Source organism: Nicotiana tomentosiformis, chromosome 2, assembly GCF_000390325.3.
Source record: "Nicotiana tomentosiformis chromosome 2, ASM39032v3, whole genome shotgun sequence".
NCBI lineage: Eukaryota > Viridiplantae > Streptophyta > Magnoliopsida > Solanales > Solanaceae > Nicotiana > Nicotiana tomentosiformis.
Genome location: NC_090813.1, coordinates 52,792,840 through 52,806,323, shown reverse-complemented (window position 1 = coordinate 52,806,323; position 13,484 = coordinate 52,792,840). Strand labels below are relative to the sequence as shown.

Genomic DNA, 13,484 nt, shown 5'->3' with positions numbered 1-13,484 from the left:
GCATAGTTGGACATGATCAACTGTCACATTTGGTTTGATTGTTTTGTCTCCTTTTAATTCAATTACTTTATATTTTTTGATCATTCGTGTTAAATTAAATTACGTATCATTTAAATCACGTACACATACAAATTCAATTGTTATCTTTTTGGATAAAACATCTTTGTCCCCTGCTGAATGTGGTCTCTAATTTTTAGTTCGTTCAAAATAGACGAAAAGGATAACGTAATATTCAACCTTATTCTATTAGAAACTGTATCAGATGAGCAATTAGACAAGAGGGGTTGCTGTGATGGTAAGTAACTTCCACTTTCAATCTAGAGCTTGTGAATTCGAGTCACCCCAATAGCAAGATGGGGAGTTCTTAGAGGGAGGGATGCCGAGGGTCTATTGGAAACAGCCTCTCTACCTCATGGTAGGGGTAAGGTCTGCGTACACACTACTTTCCTCAGACCACACATTACTTTCTCCAAACCCCACAAGTGAGATTATATTGGATTGTTGTTATTGTTGTTGTTGTTGTATCAGATGAGCAATGATTATTAAATGATCAAACTTTTCAATTGGGAGACGTAGTCGCTTTCTCCAGTCCTTTCTGGTGGCAAACAATGGAGTATAATAATATACATATTGCTGAACACTAGACTCCAGAAAAAGAAAAAGAAATGATGAAAGAGGAGGAATCAAATATTCTCTTCACTTTTACTTGTTTGACATGCGACAAATGAAGTACATATTAAGAATAGCATTTTAAGAAGTTTTAGGACTGATTGTGGGAATGATTAATAAATGTTAATAATAAAATAGAAAAAAATAATTCTTTTAATTTGCTAAAATTAAAGTAAAAATAAAATTAGTTTTTAATATAATAAATAAGTAAAAGTGAACGAGAAATAATAGAATTACTATTAATTAAATTATAAAAGAAATATATCACCACGGGAAGCACAAATTACTTAACTAGTTTACTACTCCCTCCGGTCAACTAATTTTTTTATTTTTTTTGTGGTCAACAATATTTGATTTTTTTGGATATCAAGATTAAGTTAATTTCTTTTTTTTTCAAAATTGTCCTTAGATTAAAGAACTTATAGGTATTTATCATATTTTTAATGAATAAATTAAGATTAATATAATTAATTTTATTGTTAATTAATGCTAAAATATAAATTCTTTAATATGTGTGAAGAAAGCTAAAAAATTAATTAAAAGTGAACCGAAATGAATATAAAAGAAAGGGAAAAAACTAAACATGGATGAATATTTGGTGGAACCCACAGCATCTTGCTTTGGGTCGGAGACCATTTTGGGACCCACAAAGCCGAAAAAACAAAAGCAGGTAGAGCCTTCACGAGCCACGAGAACAAATAAGTGAGGTGGATAGTATATAGGAGTAGTGGATTCCTACAATCTAAAGTGACTTATCTTTCTCATTTTGAGAGAGAGCCGTGGCCTTGTTTGCTTGCTTTTGTTGTTTCCTCCATAAGCTTGCAGCAAGTAGCCATGGCGGCTCCTTCTCTTCACTCTTCTAATCTAACCTCATTTCCAACTTCCCATGCAATGACGAAGAACGTTCTTTCGATCTTATCCTTATTCTTTCTTGTTCTTTATCCTTCTTTCGCCATGGCTACTTCTGCTAACACATTCGGTAATTACTGTATTCATTTATTTGTGTTTTTTCTTTTCTTTTAATTTGTACATGAAAAGTTGTCGTTTTTAGACCATTTTGGATAATAAATGAACCATTTCAATATCTGAAGCTCGAAATGTATGGTTAAGGTGGTTTGAATCTGTGACCTGGAATTTGTATTGTTTTGTTGATGATTTAAAGTTGTGATCTTTTTTGTTAATTCTTCAAATATTCCTCATTCTTTTAATGCGTTCCTTGGTCCTTTTTAGTGATGCTTTTGCAAGTATTTGGGAGCCGTTTTGCTTGGACAGCTGTCCTGATGAAACTATAGTGGGTTGTTTCCGTCTTAATCCAAACGTTATATGTCTGAAATAATTAATTCTTTCTGAATCCAAAATATTGTATTTGTCATAACACAGAACTGTTTCCTTTCCATCTCATCGGGCAAGATTCTTTTTTTAAGCAAAAATTGCTTTTCTATGCTAAACACCTCAAAGTTGTAATAATGTGGTTAATTCTCTTTGTCATTATTAGGTGAAAATACACAAGGCATAAAGTATGATCTGTTTCCTGAAATCCTCAAGGAGGAAGCTGTTGCTAGACTTAATGAGCTCGGAAAGGTATTAAAGCAGGGGAATCTATTTATATCATTACTAGTGGAAGTCAAATTTCCTGTGAGGAATGTTTTTTTTCTTGTGTCTTACCAGAGTTTTGTTCTTCCTTGGAATACATACAATACAATATGCATCACTGGAAGGTTTCAAATTTTGAAAATCCATTAGTCCGTTTCACGGCTGCTATCTCTTATCCAACTTTTCATCAGTAGAAGAGCTGAAGTAACAAGTTTTGTGTTGTGTGGCAGGTAAGTGATGCAAATGACTACCTTGAAAGGACATTCCAGAGCCCTGCATCGATCAGAGCAGGAAATCTTCTTCGTGCATGGATGGAAGATGCGGGCTTGAAGACGTAAGTTTTCAACTTATCGTATTATATTTTAATGCTTCAGAAACTTAATTGAGAGCACTCCTGATTCCAGGTGGGTGGACCAAATGGGCAATGTCCATGGTCGGGCTGATGGGATTAATCCAAGTGAAAAGGCTTTGTTAATTGGCTCCCATTTGGTGACGCATTGATTTCCTTACATTATATCTTCTAGTATATTTGGTTTACTTCCCAGCATCACTAGTTTAAGATGCTGCAGAAGAACCGGAAAATGAATTTTTTGTGTTGCAACAGGATACAGTTATCGATGCTGGATACTTTGATGGCTCATTGGGCATAATTTGTGCAATATCTGCATTGAAGGCATTGAATGCCACTAGAAGGTTGGATAAACTCAGGCGGCCGGTTGAGGTGAGACACATTAATATAAGCAAACATGCTATCGTCTGGCATGTTTTCTGTTCTGTTATTCTTAGTTGTAACCGTAAGGGTAATATCTTTTTTTAATTAAACTATCAAATCCGTTTTTTAAAAGTTACTATCAGCTATATCCAAGGGGGGCTGCAACTTTATTTGTGACCTCTTATTTTCCTAAAGACAATTGTTACGGGAAGTGCCCAATCTGAATTCCAGAAAGTAATTTCTTCTTTAACTTAACTACAAATTTCAGTTGCTAGATTGATTAGGATCATGAGTTAAAGTACTAGTTGTAAGTTCCTAGTCATGAGCTCTCCCACAAATGATCTTTGAAGTTTGGACTATGTTCTGGTTTCAACCGCCAAGTTTCAAACTGTGTCAATTTTGTCTTTGAGATTTACATTTAAAACCAATTCAACTCAGAAGCTAATGTTTGTGGTTGCAAGCTTCACTAAAGACGTGACTTGCATATGAGGCCTTGAAATTGGAAAATGGATTAATACTTGTTAGCTCTCTGTCTTTCCCTACTAACTGAGTCTGCTTTGCTGAATATGTCTTTACCAACCAAAGTTCCTATCATAATTTATAGTAGTTTTCACAACTTCTGAGGTTGATGCTTGCTAATGTATAGTAGTAAGCTTCAAGAGAACAAGTTCAGATCCATCTGTAAGAGTTTTGGAGTATTTGTTAAGTTTAGCGTTCCCTGGTTATCCTTCTCCTCCTTATTGCATCTTTCTGCTTCTTTGGGAAAGTCATCTTATCTCCTTGTCTTTCATCTTTGAAGTGTGTGAACTCACTAGTCACTACTGAGCTGTGAAATTTTCCTCTCTTGGCCATCTAACCCTAGCTCAAAAAGTATATTCTGCAATCTTTGAACGTTATATCCTTGGAACAATCAAAATTTTGAGTTTACATCCTTGAGCAGTTGTAGCAAGTGTTACAGCACTAAAAATAGTGCTAGTTGTCTAATGTGTTGTTGCTGCCAATCTGACTTCTCTTTTGTATTCTTTCTATTTTACAGCTTTTATTTTCAGTTAAATCATATCAAAGATTATTTAGTTTCTCCGGCTTTGCAAATATCTTATGTACTGTTTTGCAGGTAATTGCATTTAGTGATGAGGAGGGAGTGAGGTTTCAGTCGACCTTCTTGGGAAGTGCAGCTATTGCTGGCTTATTACCAGTTTCAGCATTGCAAATACATGATAAGAAGTTTGTATGGCTAACCTAAAAGCTTGTCTTTGTTTGTATGGATTTTCTTTCTCAATACATTAATGTGCAACTGTTTTCAGTGGTGTGACAGTGAAAGGTGCTCTGGGAGCAAGTTCTATAGAAACTACAGAAGAAAACCTTTTGCAGCTCAAATATGAACCAGAATCTGTTTGGGGCTATGTTGAGGTCAATAATAGTTCTCAATATGCCATATTGAAATTACTAACTACTTCATAAGATCTCTGGTAACATAGTTGCTGATGGTGGATCTTATTCTAATGGTCTTTCGCAGGTTCACATTGAACAGGGACCCGTACTGGAGACTGTTGGTCTCCCTCTTGGTTTAGTAAAAGGCATAGCAGGGCAGACAAGGTTGAAGGTATGTATTCTTATCCTACTGCCTCTTGGTTGTCATCTACTTTTATTCTAACATAAACTTATCCTCCATGTACAACTCCCCCCTTTTTTTTCCTTTCCTATAGCAAAAACACCTTTTTCTAGTTCTTTATTTCCACGGTTCGTTTCATCCCTCCTTGTAAGATGTTGGATCATGGTGATAAAGTACCCTTTTGGTATATAACGTGCAATGAAGAAATAAGAATGTCCGCTTGGCTGTTGTATCTATTCAGTCTATCTAGGTTTGTTTAGTAAAAGGCAGTTCTGATCTTTGTGATGATATGATGTTACAAAGGGGAAAAGTACTTAAATTATGTGAGAAAATTATTTGTCCAGTAAGTCTTTTCTTCGCACAATCTACAGCTTGACTTACTTCTAGTTGTCACTACTAATCTCCTTTTGGTATACATTATCCCATATAATTTTGGTTGAAGTAATGCTAGCTTGACCAGACTTTTGAATTAACCTCTGCAGGTGACAGTGAGAGGCACACAAGGACATGCAGGAACAGTGCCCATGAATATGCGACAGGATCCTATGGTTGCAGCTGCTGAACTAATTGTATTTCTGGAAAGCCTTTGTAAACAACCTGACTATTATCTGTCCTATGATGGTCAATGCGCTTCTTCAACAGTGGAATCTCTTGCAGGATCTCTGGTCTGTACTGTTGGAGAGATATCAAGTTGGCCAAGTGCAAGTAATGTCATTCCAGGCCAGGCAAGCACTCCTTAAAACTTCTGGCATACAACTCACATACTGTTTGGTTGTTCATCATCCAATATTCAGGGAAACAAGAATATCTGGGATGCTTATTACTATATGTGCATTTTTCACAGGTGACATTCACTGTAGATGTACGTGCAATGGATGACACGGGACGAGAAGCTATAATTTATGAATTCTCCAATAGACTTTATCATATGTGTGATCGACGTTCTGTCTTTTGTAACGTTGAGCGAAAGGTGAGAGAATACGTAATTATCTGTGGCGTTACCTGCTGCATATTCTATGACTAACACTTCTCTTATTGGTTTAGCATGATGCAAATGCTGTCGTTTGCGATCCTGGCTTAAGTACAGAGCTGAAATCTGCATCTCATGCTGCTTTGAAGAGAATTACTGGTGAGGATCCTGGTGATGTTCCAGTACTGATGAGTGGAGCAGGTCATGATGCAATGGCCATGTCTCATCTAACCAAGGTGAGCTATACTCAAAACCTTGTATTTTTTTACTTGGACGTGATTTTCTTTCTTTCTGTTGATAATGGTGGTGTAAGGGCCACTTGCGAGACTATTTCACTTAGCACTTGCTACCTCTCAGTACATGTACTAGGTAGCTCTGTCCACTTAGGCAAATAGGAACCCCTGTGTGTCCCATGGTTTTACTTACCCACTTCATTGACACTATGAACGTGATCTTTCTTGTTTGTATTAAAGATTCACTATTTTTCAATAGGTGGGAATGCTATTTGTGCGTTGTCGTGGAGGCATCAGCCATTCTCCTGCGGAGCATGTATTAGATGATGATATTTGGGCAGCTGGAATGGCAGTACTTACATTTTTGGAGACCCTCTTGTAATTACCGGCATTCTGCAATGCAATCTAGTTTTCCATTCGTAATCATATTATGTATATACATCGATGCAAACTTCTATAGTTGCAATAATGAATGAAAATGTATATTTGCAAATAGCAATTTCGCCTGTTCATAGTGAACCGACGTTGATCAAACTCTTGCTTGAGCATGATTCGAATAAGTGGCAATATTGGATGCCACTTGCTGGTAAATTGGAGAAGAATAAACGAGCGAATATAGAAAAGCAATAATCTCTTTGAAATTTTTTAAGCGACATCCTTGCAGAACAGATATCTACCGTCCGACTAAGTTTAGCCTAAGATGCTTTAAATCGCTTTGACAACTTCTGAAAAATTTGAAGACAACTTGTGCAAAAACAACCTCTCGCAATCAGGTAAGATTGCATACAATAGACTTAGGTGGTCCGGCCCTTCTCGGATCCCGCGCATAGCGGGAGCTTAGTGCAGGGTAAGATTGCGTACGCGCATAGCGGGAGCTTAGTGCAGGGTAAGATTGCGTACAATAGATTTATGTGATCCGGCCCTTCCCCGGATCCCGCACATAGCGGAAACTAAGTGTACCGGACTTCTTTTTTTTTGTGTGTGTGTTTTGTAAATGGAAGAACTCTTTGAAAAACCAACAAAACACTTCTTCACGAACTTTTCTTTGCAGAAGTTTCTTGAAAGAATTTAAACAAACATATTTTTGGAACAAACATGTTTCTGGAATTCTTTTGACAATATCTCAAAAAAAATCCGTGGACATATCTTGAATAGGTTGTTACGCATAATGACAATTACAGGAAATTAGAAGTAAACTTTGAAGATAGTGATAATAAATTATAAAATATAAAGCACCCGCAAGATGAATGCATACCGGCTTTGGTGATATCAAGTGAAAATCAACTGGCCTTACACGTACAGATTAGTAACTGTAGCTACATTTTAACCATTATGGACTGTTTCAAGGCATTGCATGTCCATCAGCAAGGTGATAATAAAATCCTAAAACAGTTGTGGCCCTTGCAAATAGGTTAGAAACATAGTGTAACTAGTCTCTGTTAGAAGAACTGCAGATCTGTAATTCTTCTCTACTTACTTTACACTAGGAGGTTGAGCTAATTGTTGCAGCTGGTGGACAACGTGGGACATCCTCGGACGCATTGATGGCACATGTTGTGTACAAGAATAAACAAGGTCAACAACCTTTTGGATAACTCCAACTTCAGGAATACGAGAAGAAGAAGAAGATGATATGAGAGGATCCAAGAGCTCTACATAGCGATGGGCCTGCACCAGAGGCGTGGCCCATTCAAATATACTCTGCCAACCAACAGAATCAACTGCTTGTGCTGGTCTTCGTCCGCTCATAATTTCAAGCAGGAGAACTCCAAAGCTATAAACGTCACTTTTTGTAGTAAGCTCATTTCTGTAAACAAACTCCGGAGCAAGATACCCATGAGTACCACCTGCCATGACTCTCCTCTCATGCATTACTTCCCATGGTACAAACTTAGACAGACCAACTCCCATTAGATGGGCGCCAAAATCTTCGTCAAGAAGTACATTGCTTGCACGAATATCCCTATGCACAACTTGTGGCTTCACTTTGTCATGAAGAAACCTGTCAAATTTGATGAAATAAGCACAAAACTATGTACAAGCAAAGAATTTGCCATTACAGAGGTTTGCAAACAAATAATTTGCAGCTCTTGAGTCACTATCTCTTGTGCACTAGCTGAAACAGTATGACAAAACCGAGAGTTTTCAACTACCTCCGCACAACAACACAACCAGACCAGTCATTTTCACCTTAGGCAGCTAGATCCCTCAATTCAGAAATTAATTAGGTAATAAACTAATTTAGTAGTAATAGACAGTAACATAATTTAGTAATAGAGAATAACATAATTTAGTAATAGACCCTGCATCATCTTTCTCTATTTTTCGTTTTTAACAAATATACCATAGACGTGACTGGTTTTAAGGTACCTTATCCATCGATAGCCAGAACTAGGCATCGTGGTTGATTTGCGTATGGCAGCGACCTCCATATAAAGTGTATACACAGACCTTACCCCCACCCTGTGGAAGTAGAGCCCAGCTTACTCAAGTGACCTATATTTTTCAACTTATACCAAATAAATTATGGAAAGTAATACAATCTGATCAAAGAAGTCCGGGAAAAGTTAAACCACCAGGGACCATACATTATTATTACAATACAATCTGGTGATGCTAGATAAGCCCGTGGATTGGTCTATCTTATATCATCATGAATAATTGGAATTAATATATAGGCTTCCTCTTGAACCCTCAAAAAAAATTTCCATACATATTTCTTGTTGGGGGTTGGGCGGTGAGTGGTCTCATAAGCCTCTGGAAATTTTATTCACCGGCATTTCCATGTCAAAGAAATAAGAAGGGAAATATTGCAAGAGAGATCATGCATTCTTCTTCTTTTTCTTTTTTTAATAGTATAAATCATGCATTCGAACCATCTATATTTACCCTTGTATGACTTCCCGATAACATCCCCCAATTGACATGAAGCCAAACATGTATACATGAGTTCATACTCATGTCAAAGAAGGGATGTATGACAAGATTTAAAGAATAAACGCACATTTCTAACTAAAATAATCCATCTCAAGGATAAATTAAAATATTTATTCCTAATCTACAATGCAGATGAAGATAATATTAACGCTACTTACGCAATTCCTTGAGCAAGGGTGGTGGCGACTTTCATTCTCATGCTCCAGTCCAAACTCCTACCTCCTCTAGGAATATGGTGTAGCCACCTATCCAGGGGTCCATTGATAATAAACTCGTATAGGATATAGCGGTCACCATGATGATAACAACATCCTTTGATGGAGACCAGATTTGGATGATGAAGTCTTGCAACCCTTCCAATCTCAGAGTAGAACTCCTTCTTCCTCTGAAAGCCAGACCTCTTCAATCTTTTCACAGCCACCCTTGAACCATCAGGTAAAAGCCCACTATAGGTACCACCTGTTTTGGCATCCCCAAGGAGACGATTTACTTCACTGAAATTCTTTGTCATGGACTTTACTTCGTCACGATTGAAGATTTTCCAAGATGGTGGAACTAATGCTAATGATGCACGAGATCTTCTCCGTCTTTTACTTCGCCTATAAACAAGAAGCCATATCACAACAGCCAAAGTAGTGCAAAGAATCAACCCACTCACAACTGCAAGGATAATGAGATATTCCCTGTGGCAGCGCATATGGCGACACTTGCTCCCTAATGTATCAAAAACATCAGAAGATTATTTAATATCTAATTAAGGCATGTAGATTGGATAATGGTTATCTAAAATGTACTGCTCATGGAAAAATTAAAAGGGGACTATAGAGTTGTTAGTCGACACATATCATCACCACATTATATCAGGAAAAGAGTTTGCTCCCACTTTTCAAAATTACACTTGGTGAAGAAAAGCAATTAGAAATAAGTTGTTCGGCAATCACTTACCGGCATCAAGCATGCATATAGAGGCATGAGTTGTATTGCATCTCTCAGCTATAAGGGGTGTAGTGCCATTGGTTATCGATGTACACAAATCCGCTGACTTAAAGCCATAGCATGAGAAATTTTTGCAACTTGAGTTAAAAGTTGACTTAAGATCAAGACTCTCATTCCAACTAGCTTCATTGTCAGACCATTTCCAACCCAAACCAGCAGTAGTATTAATGCTCTTTCCACCAACCCAGCATCTGTTACTATCATTGCCACAGAGCTTTTGGACAAAGTTCAGTTCTTCTGAAGATGTTATGGCAGCAAGGTTTCCTCCAAAACTGTTGCAGTAAATCTCTGATTCATCCCATTGCAAAGAGGTTGCATTATATTTGAAACACTTTTTCCCATTTGGGCTGCTAAACCAACCAGGATCACATCTTCCTGCTTGCAAAACAGTAGACAATACTCAATAGTGTCAAACAGATGAGACATAATAACTAGAGTAGTTAAAAATCACAAATTACACTAAGAAAAATCATTTTGACAGATCAAAATAAGTTTCAGTTACACTAGTGCTATAATTATACTTATTCTGACTTCTTGATTTATCTAAAAAGAAAAAAAATTACTCAAAAGTTTTTTTTTAATTAGTGAGCGAAAAAATAATACTCAAAATTTATCCAGACTTTCTCCTAGATAGTCACTCAGACAACTTTCTTTCGCTCTTTCTTTATTTTATTTTTATAACGGTGGTGTCCAGACCAGCTAGCGTGCAACTCGACTATTCCACCGAATACTTGCTATCTCTCACTAGCACAGCTACCTCGTAACTCTGCCCACCAAGACATAGGTAGATGAGAAGAAATCACCAAGTGTATTTTGTCTCTTCCCTCTTTTTCTAAAATTGAACTAGAACTAGAACAAGGTACTACCAACTGACTCAAGGGCTTCTTCTAATTTTTGGAAATTCTATTGAGTGAAAAGCCCCTATGTTGCTTTCCCATAACATTCTTCTATCTCTTCCCACTTTTCTAGGACAAGGGATTGGGGATACATGGTAAAACAAGTAGAAAAAAGTTTTGCAAATCAAATTCAAAAACATGACTAATATTTACATAAAAGAATTATATTTGTTTTGATAACCATAGTGTCTGGACCAGTTCACGCGCACCTCGACTAATTCCACGGGATACCTGAGATCTCCCACCAGCAACAGGTACCAGGTAACTCTGTCCACCAAGGCTTGGACAGATGAAAAGAAATCACCTAGTGTTTTTGTCTCCGCTGGATTTGAACCTGAGACCTTAGGTTCTCATAACCACTTCATTGACCATTAGGCCATACACTTGGGTGCTTAAAAAAGAAGCTTATTTTTGCAAGCAAACAAAAGCCAAAAGAGATGTTCAAAAGGCATTAGATCTTAAATTCATGATGGACCACGCATTAGATCTTAAATTCATGATGGACCACGTAACTTAGGTATTATTAACTTGTTTATATCTAATACCACAACTAAAGATGAATTTTCACTCTGAAAGTGTCTGTACCTTCATACTTAAATACGGGAGCCACTCTGCATTGACAGTGAATGGACAGCCAAATGAATCGTGCTTGATTTATATGATACACGATTCATATGATTGTGCTAGCAAGCATGGGATCATGTTCAAAGAATTCATTTGGGATAAGGTTTCCAAGATCCGGAGACTGAAACATTAACCACAATTGGCTAACACTGCCATCTCAAACTAAGCTTAAGAAGGCCTATGCACAATGCTTCCACCTGGCCATTAACAATTACAACATCTATAAGTTCAGTTATTTTTCCCTTCCTCTACCCATGTGTCCTATGAACCTGATAGCGGCAGCCATTATTTGGCCTCTGTGTTATGAATCGTGTATCACTCGAAATCAGCTTAGGTTTGATGCTGATATTGTGTAAACTTCAGTTTTTATTAGTGGACTAGATAAAGAAGGCTAGTCCCTAGAAATGCCCGATACTTTAGTGTTGGGAACAAGACCAGAGGGACAAGTAATATTTTTATGGACTGGATGCATAAAGTCATATATAATGAAACATTATAAGAAAAATATAATTATAGATTTAACTCAATTATAGAGTCCAAAAGAATTCAGAGAGCCCTAATCATATTAGCCAGGGGCAGAGCTAAAAGCCTAATTGCGGGTTCGGCCGAACCCACTAGCTTTTGCTTATTTCTATTAAAAAATTCATTAAATATGTACAAATAGTAAATTTAGAACCGTTAGTAGCTCTTAAAATCGTCGTTCTAAAATCCAAAACATTAGAGTTGAAATCTTAGCTCCGCCTCTGATATTGGCAACAGCCAATCTATCAGTTCCAAAGAAAATGACTGGAGAATAATAGTCGAATAAAATCAAAATGATTACCATCATCATGACTTTGATTCTCAGAAGAAGGGGCTACTTGTGCATCAACTGTCTTATTGGAGACCTGCGAATTCAAAAAAAAAAATAATCAGAACTTGCTCCAAATTCACATGACTACATGAATTCCAATAACATTTACTCTTAAGAATTTGCAAGAATATTTTGCTATGTGGGTTATTACTTATTACTTACAGAAGTGGAAGCAGAGAGCTGAAGCAGAAAACAAGAAAATAGAAGCAAAGGGAACTGTAAATGCATCAGAAGCTTAACACCCATCACTTATTCTCACTGTTTAGCAAAACCTAGAATGATTTCGGTTTGGGGTTGGGCATTGTGGAAAATGGGTGGGTAGGGTTTTAGTAAGAGAGAAAGTGAAAGACTTCACATTTGGGAAATGGGGTAAGTTAAAGTGTTGAGTGGTTAGTTGAATTTAAAGCGGTGGACTTTTGGAGAAGACAAGTGTTGTTCAGACAGACAGGGTAGTTAATTCTCACCTTATGTTTGTCCCCAACCCTTTTTAATGACTTCAGTCAAATCGAAGCATCCATCTTTATTTCATCACAAAAAAAAAAAAAAAAAAAAAAAAAAAAAAACTTTCATATTGGTTTTTTTTTTTTTTTTAGCTTCCCCTACCCTTGAGAAAATTCTTCAAAATAAGTAATTTGCAATTGAAAAATAAAGCAACCTGAAATCAAAGTTGTTGTAAAATCTACCTTTATTTATAATTTTTACTTAAAATTATATTTAAGTTTCAATCTTTTTATTCTCTATTATGTGTAAGGATTTTTTAATTTTGATAGGCATCAATGAAACTTTTATCTATATTATAATCTAAAATATGTTTAAAGTATAAATAGACATTTGTAAAGAAATAGTCATAAATTTTGCGTAATGATTTTTTTTTATAACAACCATTAAGTATAGGTTTAAAAATTCTTACTCTCTTCTAGGCTGCATTTTTTTCGAAAACTATTGCTGAATTTTTTTTATCTCATTATTCTTCACTCTCTAAATATCGAAAACCATTTCAAATGGATTATTGAAGAAAGCATAAGCTAAGAGAGTTATGCTTTTAAATGTTTAGTTGCTAGAAAATAACTTTTTTTCTAAAAAAATAATTTCCTTCATAGGAAACCCATGTATTCTCAATATTGTGTAACAAATGTTTGAGTATTAATTGCTATTAAAAAATATAATACAAGCAAACTACTTTATTTTCATTTCTTTTATTATTAACATTATTAACTTAACTTATATGTTTGATTATTGTTTCTTACTTCAGAAATAAGATTAATTGCCATATAGCTAAGCTTATGTTATTAAAAAAGAGAAATATATTGTGATACTAAAAAATAAGTAAATAAAAGAAGAGACAAAGATTTTTGAACTAACAAAGATTTGTGTTTAGATTGAATCACC

The 13,484-nt window shown here is 36.1% G+C and overlaps 2 protein-coding genes across 3 annotated transcripts; one reads left to right on the top strand and one right to left on the bottom strand.

The window, feature by feature from the left end:
• Window positions 1-1,408: 1,408 nt before the first annotated feature.
• Window positions 1,409-6,288, top strand: LOC104118617 (allantoate deiminase 2). The gene is made up of 12 exons (XM_009629895.4): window positions 1,409-1,648; window positions 2,165-2,250; window positions 2,493-2,596; window positions 2,667-2,751; window positions 2,867-2,983; window positions 4,089-4,198; window positions 4,279-4,384; window positions 4,491-4,577; window positions 5,069-5,311; window positions 5,431-5,556; window positions 5,631-5,792; window positions 6,049-6,288. Exons 1-12 carry the CDS (start codon window positions 1,504-1,506, stop codon window positions 6,169-6,171), a joined length of 1,494 nt encoding a protein of 497 aa, XP_009628190.1. The 5' UTR covers window positions 1,409-1,503; the 3' UTR covers window positions 6,172-6,288.
• A 745-nt stretch (window positions 6,289-7,033) lies between these two features.
• Window positions 7,034-12,479, bottom strand: LOC104118616 (C-type lectin receptor-like tyrosine-protein kinase At1g52310). 2 transcript variants are annotated; one of them, XM_009629893.4, is made up of 5 exons: window positions 12,258-12,479; window positions 12,066-12,129; window positions 9,672-10,100; window positions 8,885-9,440; window positions 7,034-7,791 (listed from the first exon to the last, which is right to left on the bottom strand). In XM_009629893.4, exons 1-5 carry the CDS (start codon window positions 12,339-12,341, stop codon window positions 7,263-7,265), a joined length of 1,662 nt encoding a protein of 553 aa, XP_009628188.1. In that variant the 5' UTR covers window positions 12,342-12,479; the 3' UTR covers window positions 7,034-7,262. The 2 variants fall into 2 exon arrangements, with proteins under 2 accessions (XP_009628188.1, XP_009628189.1); XM_009629894.4 differs by having other exon boundaries at window positions 9,672-10,097.
• Between the last annotated feature and the right edge of the window lie 1,005 nt (window positions 12,480-13,484).

Coding starts and splice junctions, on each gene's coding strand:
- LOC104118616 (XM_009629893.4), bottom strand. CDS start 12,341: ATGGGTGTTAAGCTTCTGATGCATTTACAGTTCCCTTTGCTTCTATTT. Junction 9,441..9,671: donor TATATGCATGCTTGATGCCG/GTAAGTGATTGC, acceptor TTGATACATTAG/GGAGCAAGTGTCGCCATATG. Junction 7,792..8,884: donor ACCCTTGCTCAAGGAATTGC/GTAAGTAGCGTT, acceptor CAAATTTGACAG/GTTTCTTCATGACAAAGTGA.
- LOC104118617 (XM_009629895.4), top strand. CDS start 1,504: ATGGCGGCTCCTTCTCTTCACTCTTCTAATCTAACCTCATTTCCAACT. Junction 2,597..2,666: donor GAAGATGCGGGCTTGAAGAC/GTAAGTTTTCAA, acceptor TCCTGATTCCAG/GTGGGTGGACCAAATGGGCA. Junction 4,385..4,490: donor CTGTTTGGGGCTATGTTGAG/GTCAATAATAGT, acceptor GGTCTTTCGCAG/GTTCACATTGAACAGGGACC.